Raw genomic sequence first — 15,038 nt, forward strand, 5'->3', positions numbered from 1 at the left:
ATATTTCTAGGGCAAGGGATATAGTTCTATGTCTGTTTGTGAAATTAGGCAAATGTCTGCTCTTCTGCTGGGATTTAATGTAAAAATGCAGTCCTTGTTACAAGAACTTCACTGTTTTCACATTTTGGATTTACTTACAACAATGGAATATGAAATGTTTTAGTTAGGAATTTTACAACTATTGTCTTCTGCATCTATTCACTTAATTCCTTCTTGGCTTTTGAGAGTATATGTGTATTTTTTCATTTTTTTCTAATGCTGGAAATTACCATTGAAAGCACTTGCTGAAGAATGAAGTCTCTCTAACCATAGAAACGTAGAATTTAATATTATCCAAGAAAATTTGTTATCTATGATTCTTGTTTAGAATTTTGGCACTGGTAATTAAATTATTAAGTTGGGTATTGGAAATAAATTTGCCAATTACATGCTAGTCTGATTTTTTTCCTATCTCTGTCATCTGAATTTGTCTATTTACCTGATTCAATTCCATGTTTTCCATGACATTCACATGTAATGGGGCTGAGCCCTATTTACTCAACAAGGTTATAAAGACCCTGTAAACTAATATTGAACCAGTTATCAGAGTTTTAAACAATCCTGTGTGACTTCACTGGAGAAATGGAGTGTGCTACAAGTTTCAAATGTGATAGCAATACTGATTTCTTCACAACTGTGTTAAGAACAGCTGATCTCCAGTAGAAACCACCCATGTTGGGCATTTCCAGCAATAAAGCCATCATAACATTACTGTAAAATGTTAAATATTAGTGCAGTCTGGAAAAATAAAATTTCCTGTGCTGTTTAAGAAAATGGGAGTGAAAATTGCTGGAAGTGCAATCCTATCCTGTGAGCTGGTAAGAGGAATAAATTAGCTCTGTGAATGCGAACTGCTAAATGGCTGCAATTCCACTGGGAAATCTTGCTGCTGAGAACTGCTTCACAAGGATGACTTTTCTTTTTCCCAGTGTAACCCAGGCTGTGAATGGCTCTTCTTAGAGCAATAACATTTATGTGTTGCCTCATGGGTATGTGTTCACAGAGATATGAAGAATAAACATTAAGTTATGCAGTTATTGCAAAGTTGCTACAAGGAATTAGTTAATAAATAACATAAGAAATTAATAATTAACTGCCTTGTCTTACATCTTCCTGATCTTTATTCTGGTACTTCACAGGAACCTAGTTTATCTTCCATCCCCACTTATCTAGTCATGCTTTCTCTTTCATGTTTCCTCTCATTTTGCTTTATTGCCACTGCTCATCTGTGAGTGTATGGTGTTTACAGCCACTGCCAAGCAATCCTGAGGGCTATTTTAACTAAAGCATAAATAAAGGATAGTTTCATCTTTGTCCTTAAACTAACCATTTAATCAGTAATGTGAGTTAGTAGAGACACTATAGAAAGAAAGATGTCAGACCTCTAGTTTCAAAGACACAATGTTGTTTTCTTCATTAATAACACTGATTCCAAATACATTCCTAAGTACAAATTACTTCAGGTAAAGCTCATTATTTTTTTGGTACTGTTTTGCAGAGGATTTCCCAAGAAAACAGGCAGAACTGCTAGGATAGCATCAGATGAAGAGATTCAAGGGTCAAAGGATGCTGTAATTCAGGATCTGGAGAGAAAACTTCGCTTCAAAGAGGACCTTTTGAACAACGGGCAACCGGTATAAAAACCTAAAATACCCTGGGGAATGGGAGTGAATGAGGGTGGGCACCATTGGTAGTTTCTGAGCTATGCTACATATAAAATAATTGTTGTAGATTGCTTTTTATGTATTTATAATTTTTAATTGAACTTTCAAAACTGCATTTCCAAAAGAACAAAAGATAGAACAAAAAAACAATTTGTTCTATCATTCCTTCTCCTATTTGACAACTTTACTTGGACTCAACAAAGCAATGGAAGTCACCAAAATGGTGAATTTGCATAAGAAGCCTGCGCAGTCTGTACCTCCATGACTTTTTGAGCCTCAAGGGCCATTTGCTTTCGACTGTTCATTACTGAGTGGATGAATATGCACAGCTCTGATTCAGTCCAGGCTCATTCTACCTTGTGCCCAGCCACTGGATGATGGGGGAAGCAGTAGGTGGTAACTGGACATCAGGGGAGGTACAAGGCAGTTCATCATGAAAAACAACCCAGTAGGAATCAGGAATCATTAGATTCTGCAGCTGGGGGGGGGCTTCTTTTGACTCATAGAATTTTGACCAGTAGAACAGAAATAACCCATAGTACTAACTTGCAGACTCAAGGGTTGATGAACTGCTTGAGGAGTCAAGAAATGAGGTAAAATGAGCATATCAAGTAATGGAAATGCACAGCCACAAAGAGCTCTGTTCCTTTTTATGCACTTAAGATACACATGAAAGATAAAATACCAAATTCTTCCTGCTCAGAGTTGATGAGAAGCAACTTTCCTAAGAATTTTTTACAGTTATTAAGACACTATCTTTGAAGCAGGGATTTCTTCTAAGAGGAAAGTAATTTTTAAAATGTAAACTGTCACCTCTGTTTTGTCAATAAAATATTTTTTTAAAAGTCTGAATACCTTGGGATGCCTTTGTGTCACTTTGAAAGGAAGTAGAATTTTACATTTCTCAGGACAATGCCCAGAATTTTACTAAGTTTGCTTCTAGGTCTGAGCTGTGAACTGTGGTGGCGTAGTTCAAGAAAGCCCATTGAGTCAGACTGTCTATCAACATTGCTCGATTTTGGTTCTTAATAAGGTCAATGGAGTGAAGTAGGGAGAATGTTCAGAGTGTCTGCTGCTTCTGTTACCTTTCTCCATTGACTCCACAGCATTTGGCAGTTTTCTGTAGCAGTTAAGCAAAATCACTGCCAGAGTGTATTAGTTCCTGTTTTTTCCAAGGAAGTGGGCTGAGAATGACTGTCAATGCCTATTTTGGAAAGTGAGGGAGATGTTTGGCCTGGACAAATGAATGGAATGTCCTGAGAATGCCCACATGGCCCAAGGTATAAAAAAAAAGAGAGACCAACTGTGATCAGATGATGTGGGTGCTTGAACTAAATAAACTCTGTTTTGGTGCTTGCCTTGCGGCTTTTGCCTTGCAGATTCCTGCTGTCTTGGGTAAATTCTGTATGTGTAATCATGGCAGTGGGCACTTGGAGTGACTGCAGAAGAAATATAAGTGAAGAAAAGTTCATGATTTCCTTAGATGCTTGTAACCGAGGCAACACTGCTACCTAGTTGCCACGAGTTTCAGCCTGCTAGTTTAGCTGCAATATGACATTAAGACAAAAATTAATTACATGAGATTTTTTTTTAAAAAAGCATACATGCAGTAGATGTAATATTTACAATTTCCATTCTTCATTCAGTTTTCATTTTTCTCCTTAAATGAGGTATTTCACCATGAAATTAATTTGTCTTCCACAAACTTGCATTTTTTTTTGCAATGTTGATTTGTAGGAAAGTGTCTGAAATGCATTTGTAAATGCAGGAAGAAAACTAATAATGAAATAATTGGCTTATGCATTAAGATTTTCCTTTAATTTGTTTTCTCAGTGTAAATTGTCTTTTATAAGCTGTCTGCTAAATTTCTGAAAGAGTAAGAAGAAATAGAAATTTTAAAATCTTGAAGAATACATTTTTCTGTATTTTGGACAAAATATTCAAGTAGAGTAGAATCTCCTTATCATTTTGTGGCAGTGTTTTCTGCCTTGTGGTTCTAATGTAAAAACTGAGCAGAATGACTTGGATAAGATTTGGGATGATTTGATATGCCCTCTTCTGTTGGCCATGATTTAAGCAGTTCCTATTGCTCATTCTGACCCAAGTTCCTGGCATGAGGATGGAAACAAATGGCAGAGTCAGTGTAAGGGTTGCTTAAGCCAAAAGAGCCACTTGTAATACTAAAAAAATGCATTACAATCTGTGGTAGAAAATTTCTGTTAGAAATATATTGCTGCTCTCTTTTATCAACATTACTTTAAGCATTGCTTACTGTGTACTGCTTTGTCATTGGAAAATACTATTTTTTTTTCTTTCTTTTGCTTCCCCCCTCATGTCCTTTTTATTTTTTGTTCAGAGATTAACATATGAGGAAAAAATGGCTCGTCGATTGCTGGGAGCAGACAGTGCTGCAACTGTCTTCAACATACAGGAACCAGAAGAAGATCCTGCAATACAGGTGCCACATAACTCTACAATTTCACAGGACAAAATGTCTTTCAGCTTTTCTCTTTTACTGACTATGATTGTCATTAAAATAAAATCCTACATAAGACAATAAATATATACAAGATAGGATGGTTATTGATTACAGAAGTCATATGTTATCTATTAGTGAAATAACCTGGAGGATCACATGTCCATGGCTCAGTTTTTCCATAAGGCTGAGACTTCTCGAATGTCTCCTTTCTGCTCTAAACTCTTCTGTTTATCCTGTTCTGTCCTGACCTTTAAGTCTCTGAAGGCAGAAATGCATCTCCTATCTTGAAACCATCTTCTCTTTATTTGTATAATAGGCACTTTTTGGGTGCAGACCAAAACCACAACAGAAAGTCTGCTTAAAAGGCCAGGTACATGCTCTCCATTGTTTAGATGCCAGAGCTGCTATTCAGAAATGTGTAGCATTCGTTTGCTTATGGTGCTGCACAAAGCACATTCTCCTGATAAAAACTGAGGAACTGTCATGGATATCTCTTGGTCTTCTTTCTCCTCTTGATCTTTTCTTCTACCCTTGCAGGAAGCTCGCTCTGTTGGTGCTTCTGTAGTGAGTCCCATGGATATTCAAAAGGTTATCATTTTCACCTTTTTCTGTCTTGTTTTTTTTGTCCGTTTTTCTTTCTGTCCCCTTTCCATTCTGCTGTTCTTGGTTAATAACAAGAGGTCATCTAGCATTAATAACTGTGGAGAATTGGACTGCACTCCATTTATGAGGATGTTCAAGTTGTTCTGGAAGCCTGTGTGAGTGCAGACAGTTTAACAGCCATTATCATGTGCTCCACTATCTTTGTGCTGTAACAATAACATACACTGACATGATACTAACTGTCATATACTTCATGGTTTATTTTTATGGTGCACTTCAGGAAACAAAGAAATTTTAAAACTATCTGCAGCTTACAAGGTATTCCTCTGCTCTTCCATTTGTTGCAATTATCGAGGGTTATGATTAGTTCTGTAACTAATGGCAGAAGCATGTCATGTCATTCTCAGACCAGAGGCAGCAACAGGGGATGGGGATGTGAAAGGATACTTTGCATGAGATGCATGTTCTGTTCTTAAATACAAGAGTCAGAGACAATGGCCAAAAGCAATTTGAAAGAGTGTCTGAATTTCTGCTGACTGAGAAGAGCATTGGCTAATATTTTTTTCTCCTGCTTTTGAGCTATTTTACAGTCTGACATTATCACTCTTATCAGTAAGATTCCAAGCAGGAATTCTGCAAAGTAACAGTTCAAGAAAGCAAATAACAGTGTATGTCAGAAAATCATAACAAATTCAAGCAAGTCACTCAATGAACCTTTCTGCTCTTCTTGCTATATCTTCAATACAATTATGGTAAATTTTGTTTCTAAGGGAGGATCCCACACAAAGGGAATCATAGCAACAGGAGTAAAGGGAAACAACTATCATGGACTGCCACTGTTGCAATTTTCTCTTATTTTTCTCCTCATTTTTACAGGCAACTGTAAACAAAATAATTTTATCATTCTGGTTCAGCCTCTGGTAGAGTTCTATGCAAATAGCAGATGTGAACCATATGGTCTTCTAGCCATCTGGAAACAAAACCCACCCTAAATCTGTCTGTACCCTCAAGGAAATGTTAGTGTGTTCCTTTTGTCTTTATGAACTGCCTCAGAATACTTTTATTCTTAGAGGATTTTTTTTTAAATGGAAAGAAAGCAACCAATGACTTTCTTTCCCCTTATAAATTAGACCTTAAGACAACATGAAATACAGTTTTTGCCTCATACCAGATGTCTCGATTGTTTCATAGGGAAGCTATTGGAGACAAGGATTATAGTGTTTTTCTTCAACAAGATACAGTTTCCTTTTATATGTAAAAACTTAATGGCTTGTTAAAGATTGGTAAAATAAAAAAATCCAAATATTAAGAACATATCTTCCTGAGCAATGTGTTGAAGCTGGACACTAATATCTACGTCTCATTTGACAGGAATATAAAGTCTCCAGCTTTGAGCAAAGGCTGATCAGTGAAATTGAATACAGGCTGGAGAGATCTCCTGTGGAAGAATCAGATGATGAAGTGCAACATGGAGATGAACCTATTGATAACAGTATGTCACCCTATTTTGAGATAAAGCTGAAGCACTACAAAATCTTTGAGGGAATGCCAGTCACATTTACATGCAAAGTGGCAGGAAATCCAAAGCCAAAGGTAAGAAAAAACAGTAAATCTTTCTAGAACTTCTCTGAAGAGTTCTGTGTTGGTCCTTTACCATCAGGCTCTGGACTCTATGGGCTGTATCTTACAGGAACAGGAGATATTCACACTTGAAAAGAAAATCTTCTATCTAGCATAAACTGCTGAATCTCTTTTGGCACAACTGGAGTTATTCAGTCAAAATCTAGTAAAAAATGCTACTGTGAGGCTTCTGCTCTCAGTTACTTCCTCCTGAGGCTTCTTCTCAATTATTTTACTTGGAAGGAAAGCTTCTGTCATTTTCAGAATTACCTTTCAGGGTACATTTGTGCACAGAATGCAGTGCAATGCTAGAAAGCCCCATGTAAGCTGGCATAGGAGTCCCAAAAGCCACCTCATCTTGCAAGCATGGGTAATTAGTTCAGGCATGGTAACATGATAATGCAAAAATATGTGGGTTTTAGTTCAGAAGCCAGCATGGTGTCTCTCATTCTTCAGCATCTACACACACTAACAAGACTGGATTTTACTGGAATGTAGAAGAAGGTGTAATAAAATACCATAAGCTACCATATATCCCAACAGCAAGATGAGACATGATGGTGAGGTTTTAATGATGAACTTCTGAGGGAGGGTTGGGCTTGGGAAGCATTTCCTTGTAGCAAATGTAAACGTACCAGCTGTATGATGTCAGTAGTCTGGAAGAATGCCCTCCTTGGATAGGTTGCATACAACCATTTCAAAAATCGCTTGGCAATCAACTGACTGATTATGCAGCAGGCAAACAGCAGCAGCTTCTTCAACTCCCCTGCCAAAGCCAGTGTCTTCCCTGAGAAGTTCTCACAGCTCTCACAGAGACCTCTTGTGGACAGGGGCTCTTATCTTCTTAGACAATATCAATGATGCTTTGTCTGTTATATAAGATCTTCACAGAAGCACTCACATCCAAATCTCTCCTCCAGTGTAAGTTTTATGGGTATTCAGCATTTCAAACAGAGAGAAATGTAAGTGACTTTATATGCCAAATGATATATGTATATGATACTGTACAAACTGTTAATTTAAAAAAAAAGGACTTTATGAGGTAGCAGAGGAAGAACAGAGAACTAGGACTACATCTACATCAGCAAGGAGTGCAGACCAGAAGAAGAAAATCTCTAGAATGAGATCTCCACCCCTACACACGTCAGAAGGTTTTACTCCAGGCTAGCTCTAATCTCGTCCCACAGACTGAAGCAGATGCACACTAGATGAGTTCTTGGAGCACACTTTCTGGCTTAGTTTCATCTGAAAGGAATCCAGTTCTGTGCTCCAAGAGCACAACATGATGTGAACCACTACAAAGTAAGCGGGGTAGATCAGTATACTTGTATCGAAAAAGCACTCCTGCTTCAAACTGAAGAAACAGACACTGGGAAGATAAGCCCAGTCTGACTGAAACCAAACTTTTCATGTCTAGCCTTACTTCTGAGATGACCCTAGGTAAGAGTCTGTTGTGCTGGACAAGGGTGGAATGCAAATGGGTCTGTTGCTGACAGAAGTGCCGTGTGTGCAGAGATATTCTTTCTGCCTGAGGCTCATGACTAAGTTGCTAGATGACCTATTATGAGTCAGCCTTAGTCAACTTCACCATTCCCTAATTTCCACAGTTTCCAATTAAGGTGTAGTTTCTCTCTCTCATTTAAGACAGATGAAAGGGGATGTCTTCTTTCCCTTGGTGGGGTGATAAGGATTGCACAGCCAAGAAGCCACATTCCTAGCACTTCCCCCAAAGCTTGCCCTTACAGAGGAGTATCTGATGAGAATGCCCTGTGAATTCACAGCCATGTTCTGTTTTCCTGCAGTGTCAAATTGTGCACATTAAGAAGGGATTTGCTCTTGCACCTGGAACTCTGGCCCTTTGTTCCATTCACTCGCAGATGCTTTGTGTAATTTGTTAAGTTGCTTGGATGGAACCAATATCAGTCCTGTTATATGGCTGCTTGTTAGCCAGGCTTCACAAATGTCCAAGACCGTCTTCCCCTCATCTGCCAGAGCATTCCAAGACAGCAGTTTTGAAAAGCTCAATGGCTGAGTGCTGCCCTTCTGCTGTCGTTTGTTGAAGCTGGAAGTGTTGCTTGTGAATAAATTTTTTACTCTGGCAAATGAAAAGCTGGAAATAATTTACTAACTTGAAGCTCCTCCCTTCTAAGTATTCTGTCAGGTCTGCCAAGGAATGGCTTTGGGAAGGACTGTAGTGTTTCTAAAATCTGGCATTCATTACAAGGGATTTTTCTAAGCAGAGTTATTGGCTTGATTATTTTTTCCCCTGAACATGCCATGTAAATTGAATACTGATGTGCAAATTCTGTCTTCATATGTATGACTTTTTAAATCTGAGCCTACTCTTTGTTATAACCTTTGGTATAATGTAAAACTATTTTCTCATTGAAATGAGAAACCTGTGGTGCTACAGAAGGGGCTATGGAATACTTCTTTTTAAGGGATTAATTCTCTTCAGAATTAAGACAGTGCCATACAAGAGAGTAATTGAGACACAAATGTTACATAAATCTCATACTGCTCACTCTTCACATGGCTGAATATAATTCTTGGTGATTAAAAATGCTTGTGCTGCCCAAGATCAAACCCCCCTTTGTGCTGTGTATACCATTGTATTCCTAGTCATTGCACACTGGTTTCTGAAAATCTGGTGCAAATAAAAGCAATCCAGATGCAGTGTTCAGTGCTTACGTAGTTTAATGGTACATTTATTGAAAGTTATCCTAGAAAGAAAATATTTCACTGCAAGGACCATTGTCTCCTGCAGTGGTGCTTTTTTACTTATTAACTCCATGTAAGATAAAAGTAATATTAAGAATTTATTGCTCATATGGGATGACAATGCTTTTAAACTCAGTTGATATAAGTTTTGGACAACATATACATGATGTTTGGATAGCTGGTTCAGTTAATATTTGTGTGTATTTCCATGCATGTCTCCTGATATTTCTGATAAGTGTACTGTTATTAAATAGTTACTACTTAATGCAGTAGATTTCCAAGCAACATTATGACACATGTAAAGCATGCAAGTTAAAACTCATTTTTTGCAGCAATGTTGTTTTAGCACCCATTAGCATGTGTATGTAAGTGATCAAATATCTCTTACATCTCCAGTAAGTGCTCTGTCAGCAGACAAGAAGATGACTAAACCTTTTGTTCAGGCCACAGAGCCTCTGCAAGGCTGCTGACAGACAAAATGGGAAACAAGTATAACCAGCTATTGAGGAAATGAAATCATTTCAACTTACGCATAATGCCTGTTAATATAAAAAAATCATACACAGTGATAAATGTTTAAGGAAAATTTTCACTGATTTTCACCAAAAAAATCCTCCATTGTTTTTTGTTAAATTCAAACGTATACCCTTAACTTTGCCCCAAGTGAGTGAATTTCAAGCTTTGAAACATTGCACCTATGAAGAACCCACCAGATTAAACTCTATCAGGAATGGAATTGCACATTGCTCTGTCACTTCATTTTTTACTAGAGAGCCAGCGCCCTTTCCTCACTCTTAAGACCTAAATTCCCACTTCAAGAATGAGCTTAAGCAAAATGTGTGTTTTCCTCATGCTAAATAGTCCCAGCAGGACCAGGACAAATACAGTTGTACTTTGAATGAGTTGGCCTCCTAAAAATGATGTAGGTATCTTCATAAGTGTCTCAAATGCTGAACACAATTGATGTTATGTGTAGTACACGTTTCAGAAACAACAAGTAAATAATGTTCTACTTAAATATGGATTTGGGCAGCTGAGTACAGCCTTCCTAGTATAACATTTTTCAGATATTCCTCTGTGTGTGTTCATGCACACATTTACTTTTGATTCCAGCAGATATCAGTTTGGGATTTTACTTTATTATTATAATGTAAAAAAAAAAACTCCTGAAAGCTAGGTCAATTTTTTTTCCCTTCAAGTTTGAGGCACTAAAAGTACATTTTTTTCGTGTGTAATTCATGGATTACTGTAAGATATTATCCCGCATACATCACTTTTTTGGCTCACTGAAAGTATAGATTGGGTCAGCCAGAGAATAAAATTATGTATCAAAAGTATTGGAAAAGCCCTCTGTTTGATAGCCAGTGTAACTGTTCTGTGCAGCTTGGAGCTGTGCTGGTGCTGGCATGCAGTTATTAAGGGATGTCCACGTGCTGCTTTGCTTTGAAGTATTTCCTATGACTTTGCAAAGCTGTCTGCTTGCGTAGCTGGCCTGTCACACCGGGGTGACATTGTTAGGTTCAATCATGTCACTACACTGAGCTGCTCACTGCCAGCTGAGCAGCTCTATCCCCTCTGGTATTTTGGTCCAGTCCACTCAGCGTAATGGATATGAGACAAAACGGGTGTTTCAACAGTGAGATCATTGCTTCTATTTTATTCATCACTGAATTAATTAAGCCTATCATTATCTTGGGGTTTTTTATTTTCTGAAAAGACGGCAAAAGCATTCTCAAGGTTTTTCTGCAACTTTTTCAGATTTAGGCAGAATAAATGTAAAGTTAGTGATCTCTGAAATCAATAATCTCTTCTTTGTAATGACATTTAGTTTCAGTTCTTGAACTGTTCAGCCCTTATGCACCTGTACATTCTGTTGGAAATTGTTCAGGCCGTTGTTTCTCTTTGGACCACTGATAATCTTGTAACTGTTAGTGAAAGTGACTCATAGAATGAGGAGTTGATCAAAGCAGTTTTCTTTTACTACCTACCAGAGAGTTTTCCAGCAGTTAGTTAGTGCTATTTATATTTTTGATATATTTATGATATTTTTAGCAGTTCGTTAGTGCTATTAAATGAGAAATTATGGCAATGAGCACCCACCTCTTACCAGCTGTGCTTTGCTTTTTTTCCTGTAGATTTATTGGTTTAAAGATGGGAAGCAAATTTCTAAACGGAGTGATCACTACCGAATTCAAAGAGAACCTGATGGAACTTGCTCACTGCATACTGCAGCCTCCACCCTGGATGATGATGGGAATTACACTATTATGGCTGCTAACCCACAGGTAAATGAAGGTTTGGCTCCAGAGCAAACATCCTTCTGGACATAAATCTTCAGAAAACTATCTCATCTCACATGTGCATGATTTAATTAAATGATGAAGTCACAATAAAGTAAAGTATGCAAGTTAGATTTCTGTTTTCATCTTGCATCAGTAGGGTGGGACCTTTCTATCTCCAAGAGATTAGCAACTCAACAGTAGTTTTTTTTCCTATGGTTTGAGGTTTCAGGGGGAGGGGTATCATTTTTTAATTAGTCTTACACTAGTTGTTTCAGCTGATAGCATCTCAGTATTCTAACTGAGCATGGCTAGCACATATATATAAAGGGAGAAAAAGATCCAGTTTACCAGCAGAAGTAACCCAGTCCAGAGATTTACCTTTCTTTTGTTCACCCTACTCACTGACTGAGGCCAATTTTTTTAAATGAGTGGGAGTACATCACACCCCAACATGCTTTACATCAGCAGATTGCAAGTCTGTAAGGCAAAAAAAATCTAGCTCTATTCTGTAGCAGTCCTGTGTTCATCTTAAGCAGCGCTTTTCTGAAACACACAGTGTTACTGGCTTGGCAATGCCACTTTTTCTTTGCAGATTTAATACAAGAATTGAGGTACACAGCAGAAGCCCACTAGTTCATTAGACACAGCCAAACTTATAGATCGCTCATCCTATGGAAGTAGCTTTTTCAATCCACTTTTCCTACACCACAGCAAATTGAGGGGAAAGAGTTGCATGTGAGAAACCAAAGCAGTAACATAACTTTTGGGATGTAATGAATTATTTTCTTCTGTAGTGCCAAATATCTTGCCAAGACTAGGCCTGCAAGCAGAATCACACTGTAGAATAACAAACTGTATCACTGAGACAGAGTTTAATCTAAGCAGGAGTGTTGTGCTCTGTTGTGCACGTTGCTAGGTTACTCAGCGTGATGCTGCCATTTTTGTCAGCTTGTCAGTCCTGCTCATACTGCAGAGGGCTTGGGAATACAAGGGGTTGTACACACAGGCAACACACAGAGAGCAGCTTTTGGGTAGATTCTATGAACTGCAGTGCTTAAATATAGGTGGTTTAATTATTATTTCTACATATGTAGAAAAGTAAAGAATGTAAAAGAAATATTAATGAAGTAGCATAAGGCCGTGGAATTGTTCAAGCTGGGAGCTTTTACACATAGATGACATTGTTACCAATACTTGGTACCACTTAAGTGGTGAAATTTCACAACAGGTTTAAAAATATATGCATGCTCAAGGTAAGAAATGCTCCTGTTCATCTTCCTCTAAGTGTTGTCTCAGTGCATGCACAGAGTTTCACTGTGTAGTGTTACTGTGTGATTCAAAGTCTTGGAGAACTTGAACAAACTGCCTTTGTGTTTGGGCAGTGTACTCTGTCCCTGAATATTTACAGCCTACTTCGGAGCATTTGTTGTTCAGGATAATGTTCATTCAATGACACAACAGTGACCCAGGTTACCAGTTCTGGTCATGGATGGCACTACTTTGTTAGTGGATTTTTGGATGTACTAAAATGAGCTGGGTTTGTGTGGTTCCCAGCTTGGAGCTTGAAAAAGCAGCTTTGTTAAATGATAAAATTCTGTGCTTGTGCTTTTTTCCCCTCTTTGGAGAAGAACCAGAAGCATCCTCCTTTTTACAGTGTAATTCCTAAGCAAACATACTTATCTCTTCCACTATTTGCTTGCTTTTACTATGCATTTAACAGCACAATGGAGGCAAAGAAGGGCTGTGAGTTAATGCACTAGCCTTTCACACTCAAAGATTTGGATTCCAATTCTTTTAAGTCATCCTGAGTGGAAATAATTTTGGCAAAGTCTTCTCAATACTAATGGAAAGTTGTCCACGTCTCAAAGCTATCACAAACTTAGGCAAATTTGGCAGCCTTTCCTTAAGAGAGCAAAGTACATAAATATAAGGGAGCTCCCATCAGAACTCTGATGGACTGGCAGATATTTGCTAGGCTGCTTCTGTGTTTGGTCATTGCTATTGGAATCACCAAACTCTAAAGCAAAAGATGTGTTCTCAGCTGATAGAAATCAGTTTTATTAAAGCAAAGGAAGCAGTTTTATTAAAGGATTCAGTTCATAAAAGTTCTGCCAGTCCATGCCATCTCCTGACCTGGGCTAACATAGTAGGATTTATGTGTGAAATGCCTTGTTGACAGACCCTGGAGATTGTCCATGCTAGTTAACACAGCAGGCCCCATTGCCCATGGCATAAAGTGCAGTGAGCTGGAATTAAAGTTCTGACACACCACTGGGGTTTGTTGTAAAATTTGCCATAGAAGTTAATCCAGAGCAAATGGACCCTGGGCCTAGACAAACACGAAACCTTGCCTGGTTTAAGCCTTTAGTTAGAGATCATATCCCTTAACTGAGCTTTCTATGAACTCTATGGGCTCACATCATGTTCTTATTTTCACCTTTCTTTTTATCCCATTCTCTCTGCTTCTTTGCATTACACACCCACAGTCTTCAGGCTGGAGTTCCCTTAGTTTCTAGGACATCATCTCATTAATTACTTCCCACTCATTGTTTCCATCCTCTCCATCCTGTGACCTTTCCGAAATCTTTGGCTTCTTGCTTAATCTTTCCTATCCAAATTCCTTATTGCCCTCTGTGTTTCCATTTGTGACACCATCATGTACTGGGATATGCAGAAATGATCCCAAACTATGTGTATTCATCACCTGCCAGAAAAATATTAATATGCAGTGGTACCCAAAATAGAAATTCATTTGTTCCAGATGTCTTCAATGGTCTTGTAACATAAGGGGGAAAATAAAGCTTTTACATAAGGAATTGCTGTGGGTTTTGCACAATTTTAATGGCTTATTTTAATGCAGGGATTTTCCTTGCAGACTAAATGGGTCATGGGAATAGAAGTGGAATAGAACAGACTTCATTTCTAAGGGAACACAAAAGTTGTTGCTATTTGAAGGCTGCTTGTGAGCCTGGTGAAATTGTTTTTTATGGGCTTTGGACAGTTCTTAAAGAATTGCTATTTGCAACCCCACAAGTATTGTGATAAAAATATTTGTCACTTCTATGCTGGCAGACTTGAGTGTGGAGCCCACAGCTTAGAGCTGAAATACACTGCAAAGCTGATGTGGATGTTGCTTTACTGCTACCAGCCCAGGAGCAGAGCTGTTATTTATTATGACCACCAGATGCTTTTACCCCTTACAGGGCAGTCTCATCCCAAATCTGTTAGGACTGCTGCTTGTGGTAGAAAACCTGCCTTCTAAAAGACAAAGTAAAAGAAAAAAGGGGGCAAATACACCAGAACCATGTTTTATTTATCATTCATTAAAAATACCCTGAAAAATCACCAATGTCCATCAGCACATCTGTGCCTTTCAGTGCAATTCCTCAAACCAGATTCACTCTGCAGAGAGGACCTGTTATGTACCTGTCAAATTCTTTTGGCTTTCAAAGTAATGAGGGGTTTTTGCGTTTTGGGCCCACCAGATCAAGTAGATCAATCCACTTTGGAGGCAGCAACTCTGTTGGTAACTAACAACAATCACCATGGGACAGCTTCTGCCCACTTGCCACACACAGAGGAAACCTCCTGCCCACATCAGTAACAGTCATTATGAACTTGGAACTTGAT

The 15,038-nt window shown here is 38.3% G+C and overlaps 1 protein-coding gene across 6 annotated transcripts in view; it reads left to right on the forward strand.

Moving 5' to 3' along the window:
• PALLD (palladin, cytoskeletal associated protein) overlaps positions 1-15,038 on the forward strand; it is a 187,677-nt gene that overhangs the window by 161,189 nt on the left and 11,450 nt on the right. For 4 of the 6 annotated variants that reach the window (XM_066548254.1, XM_066548255.1, XM_066548256.1 and 1 more), the window contains 5 exons: positions 1,538-1,673; positions 4,060-4,161; positions 4,720-4,770; positions 6,157-6,378; positions 11,262-11,411. In XM_066548254.1, coding sequence (XP_066404351.1) covers positions 1,538-1,673; positions 4,060-4,161; positions 4,720-4,770; positions 6,157-6,378; positions 11,262-11,411 — 661 coding nt within the window. The remainder of the gene's footprint in view (positions 1-1,537; positions 1,674-4,059; positions 4,162-4,719; positions 4,771-6,156; positions 6,379-11,261; positions 11,412-15,038) is intronic. The other 2 variants (XM_066548257.1, XM_066548258.1) reach the window with 1 other exon arrangement.

Source organism: Molothrus aeneus, chromosome 4 (assembly GCF_037042795.1).
Source record: "Molothrus aeneus isolate 106 chromosome 4, BPBGC_Maene_1.0, whole genome shotgun sequence".
Classification (NCBI taxonomy): Eukaryota; Metazoa; Chordata; class Aves; order Passeriformes; family Icteridae; genus Molothrus; species Molothrus aeneus.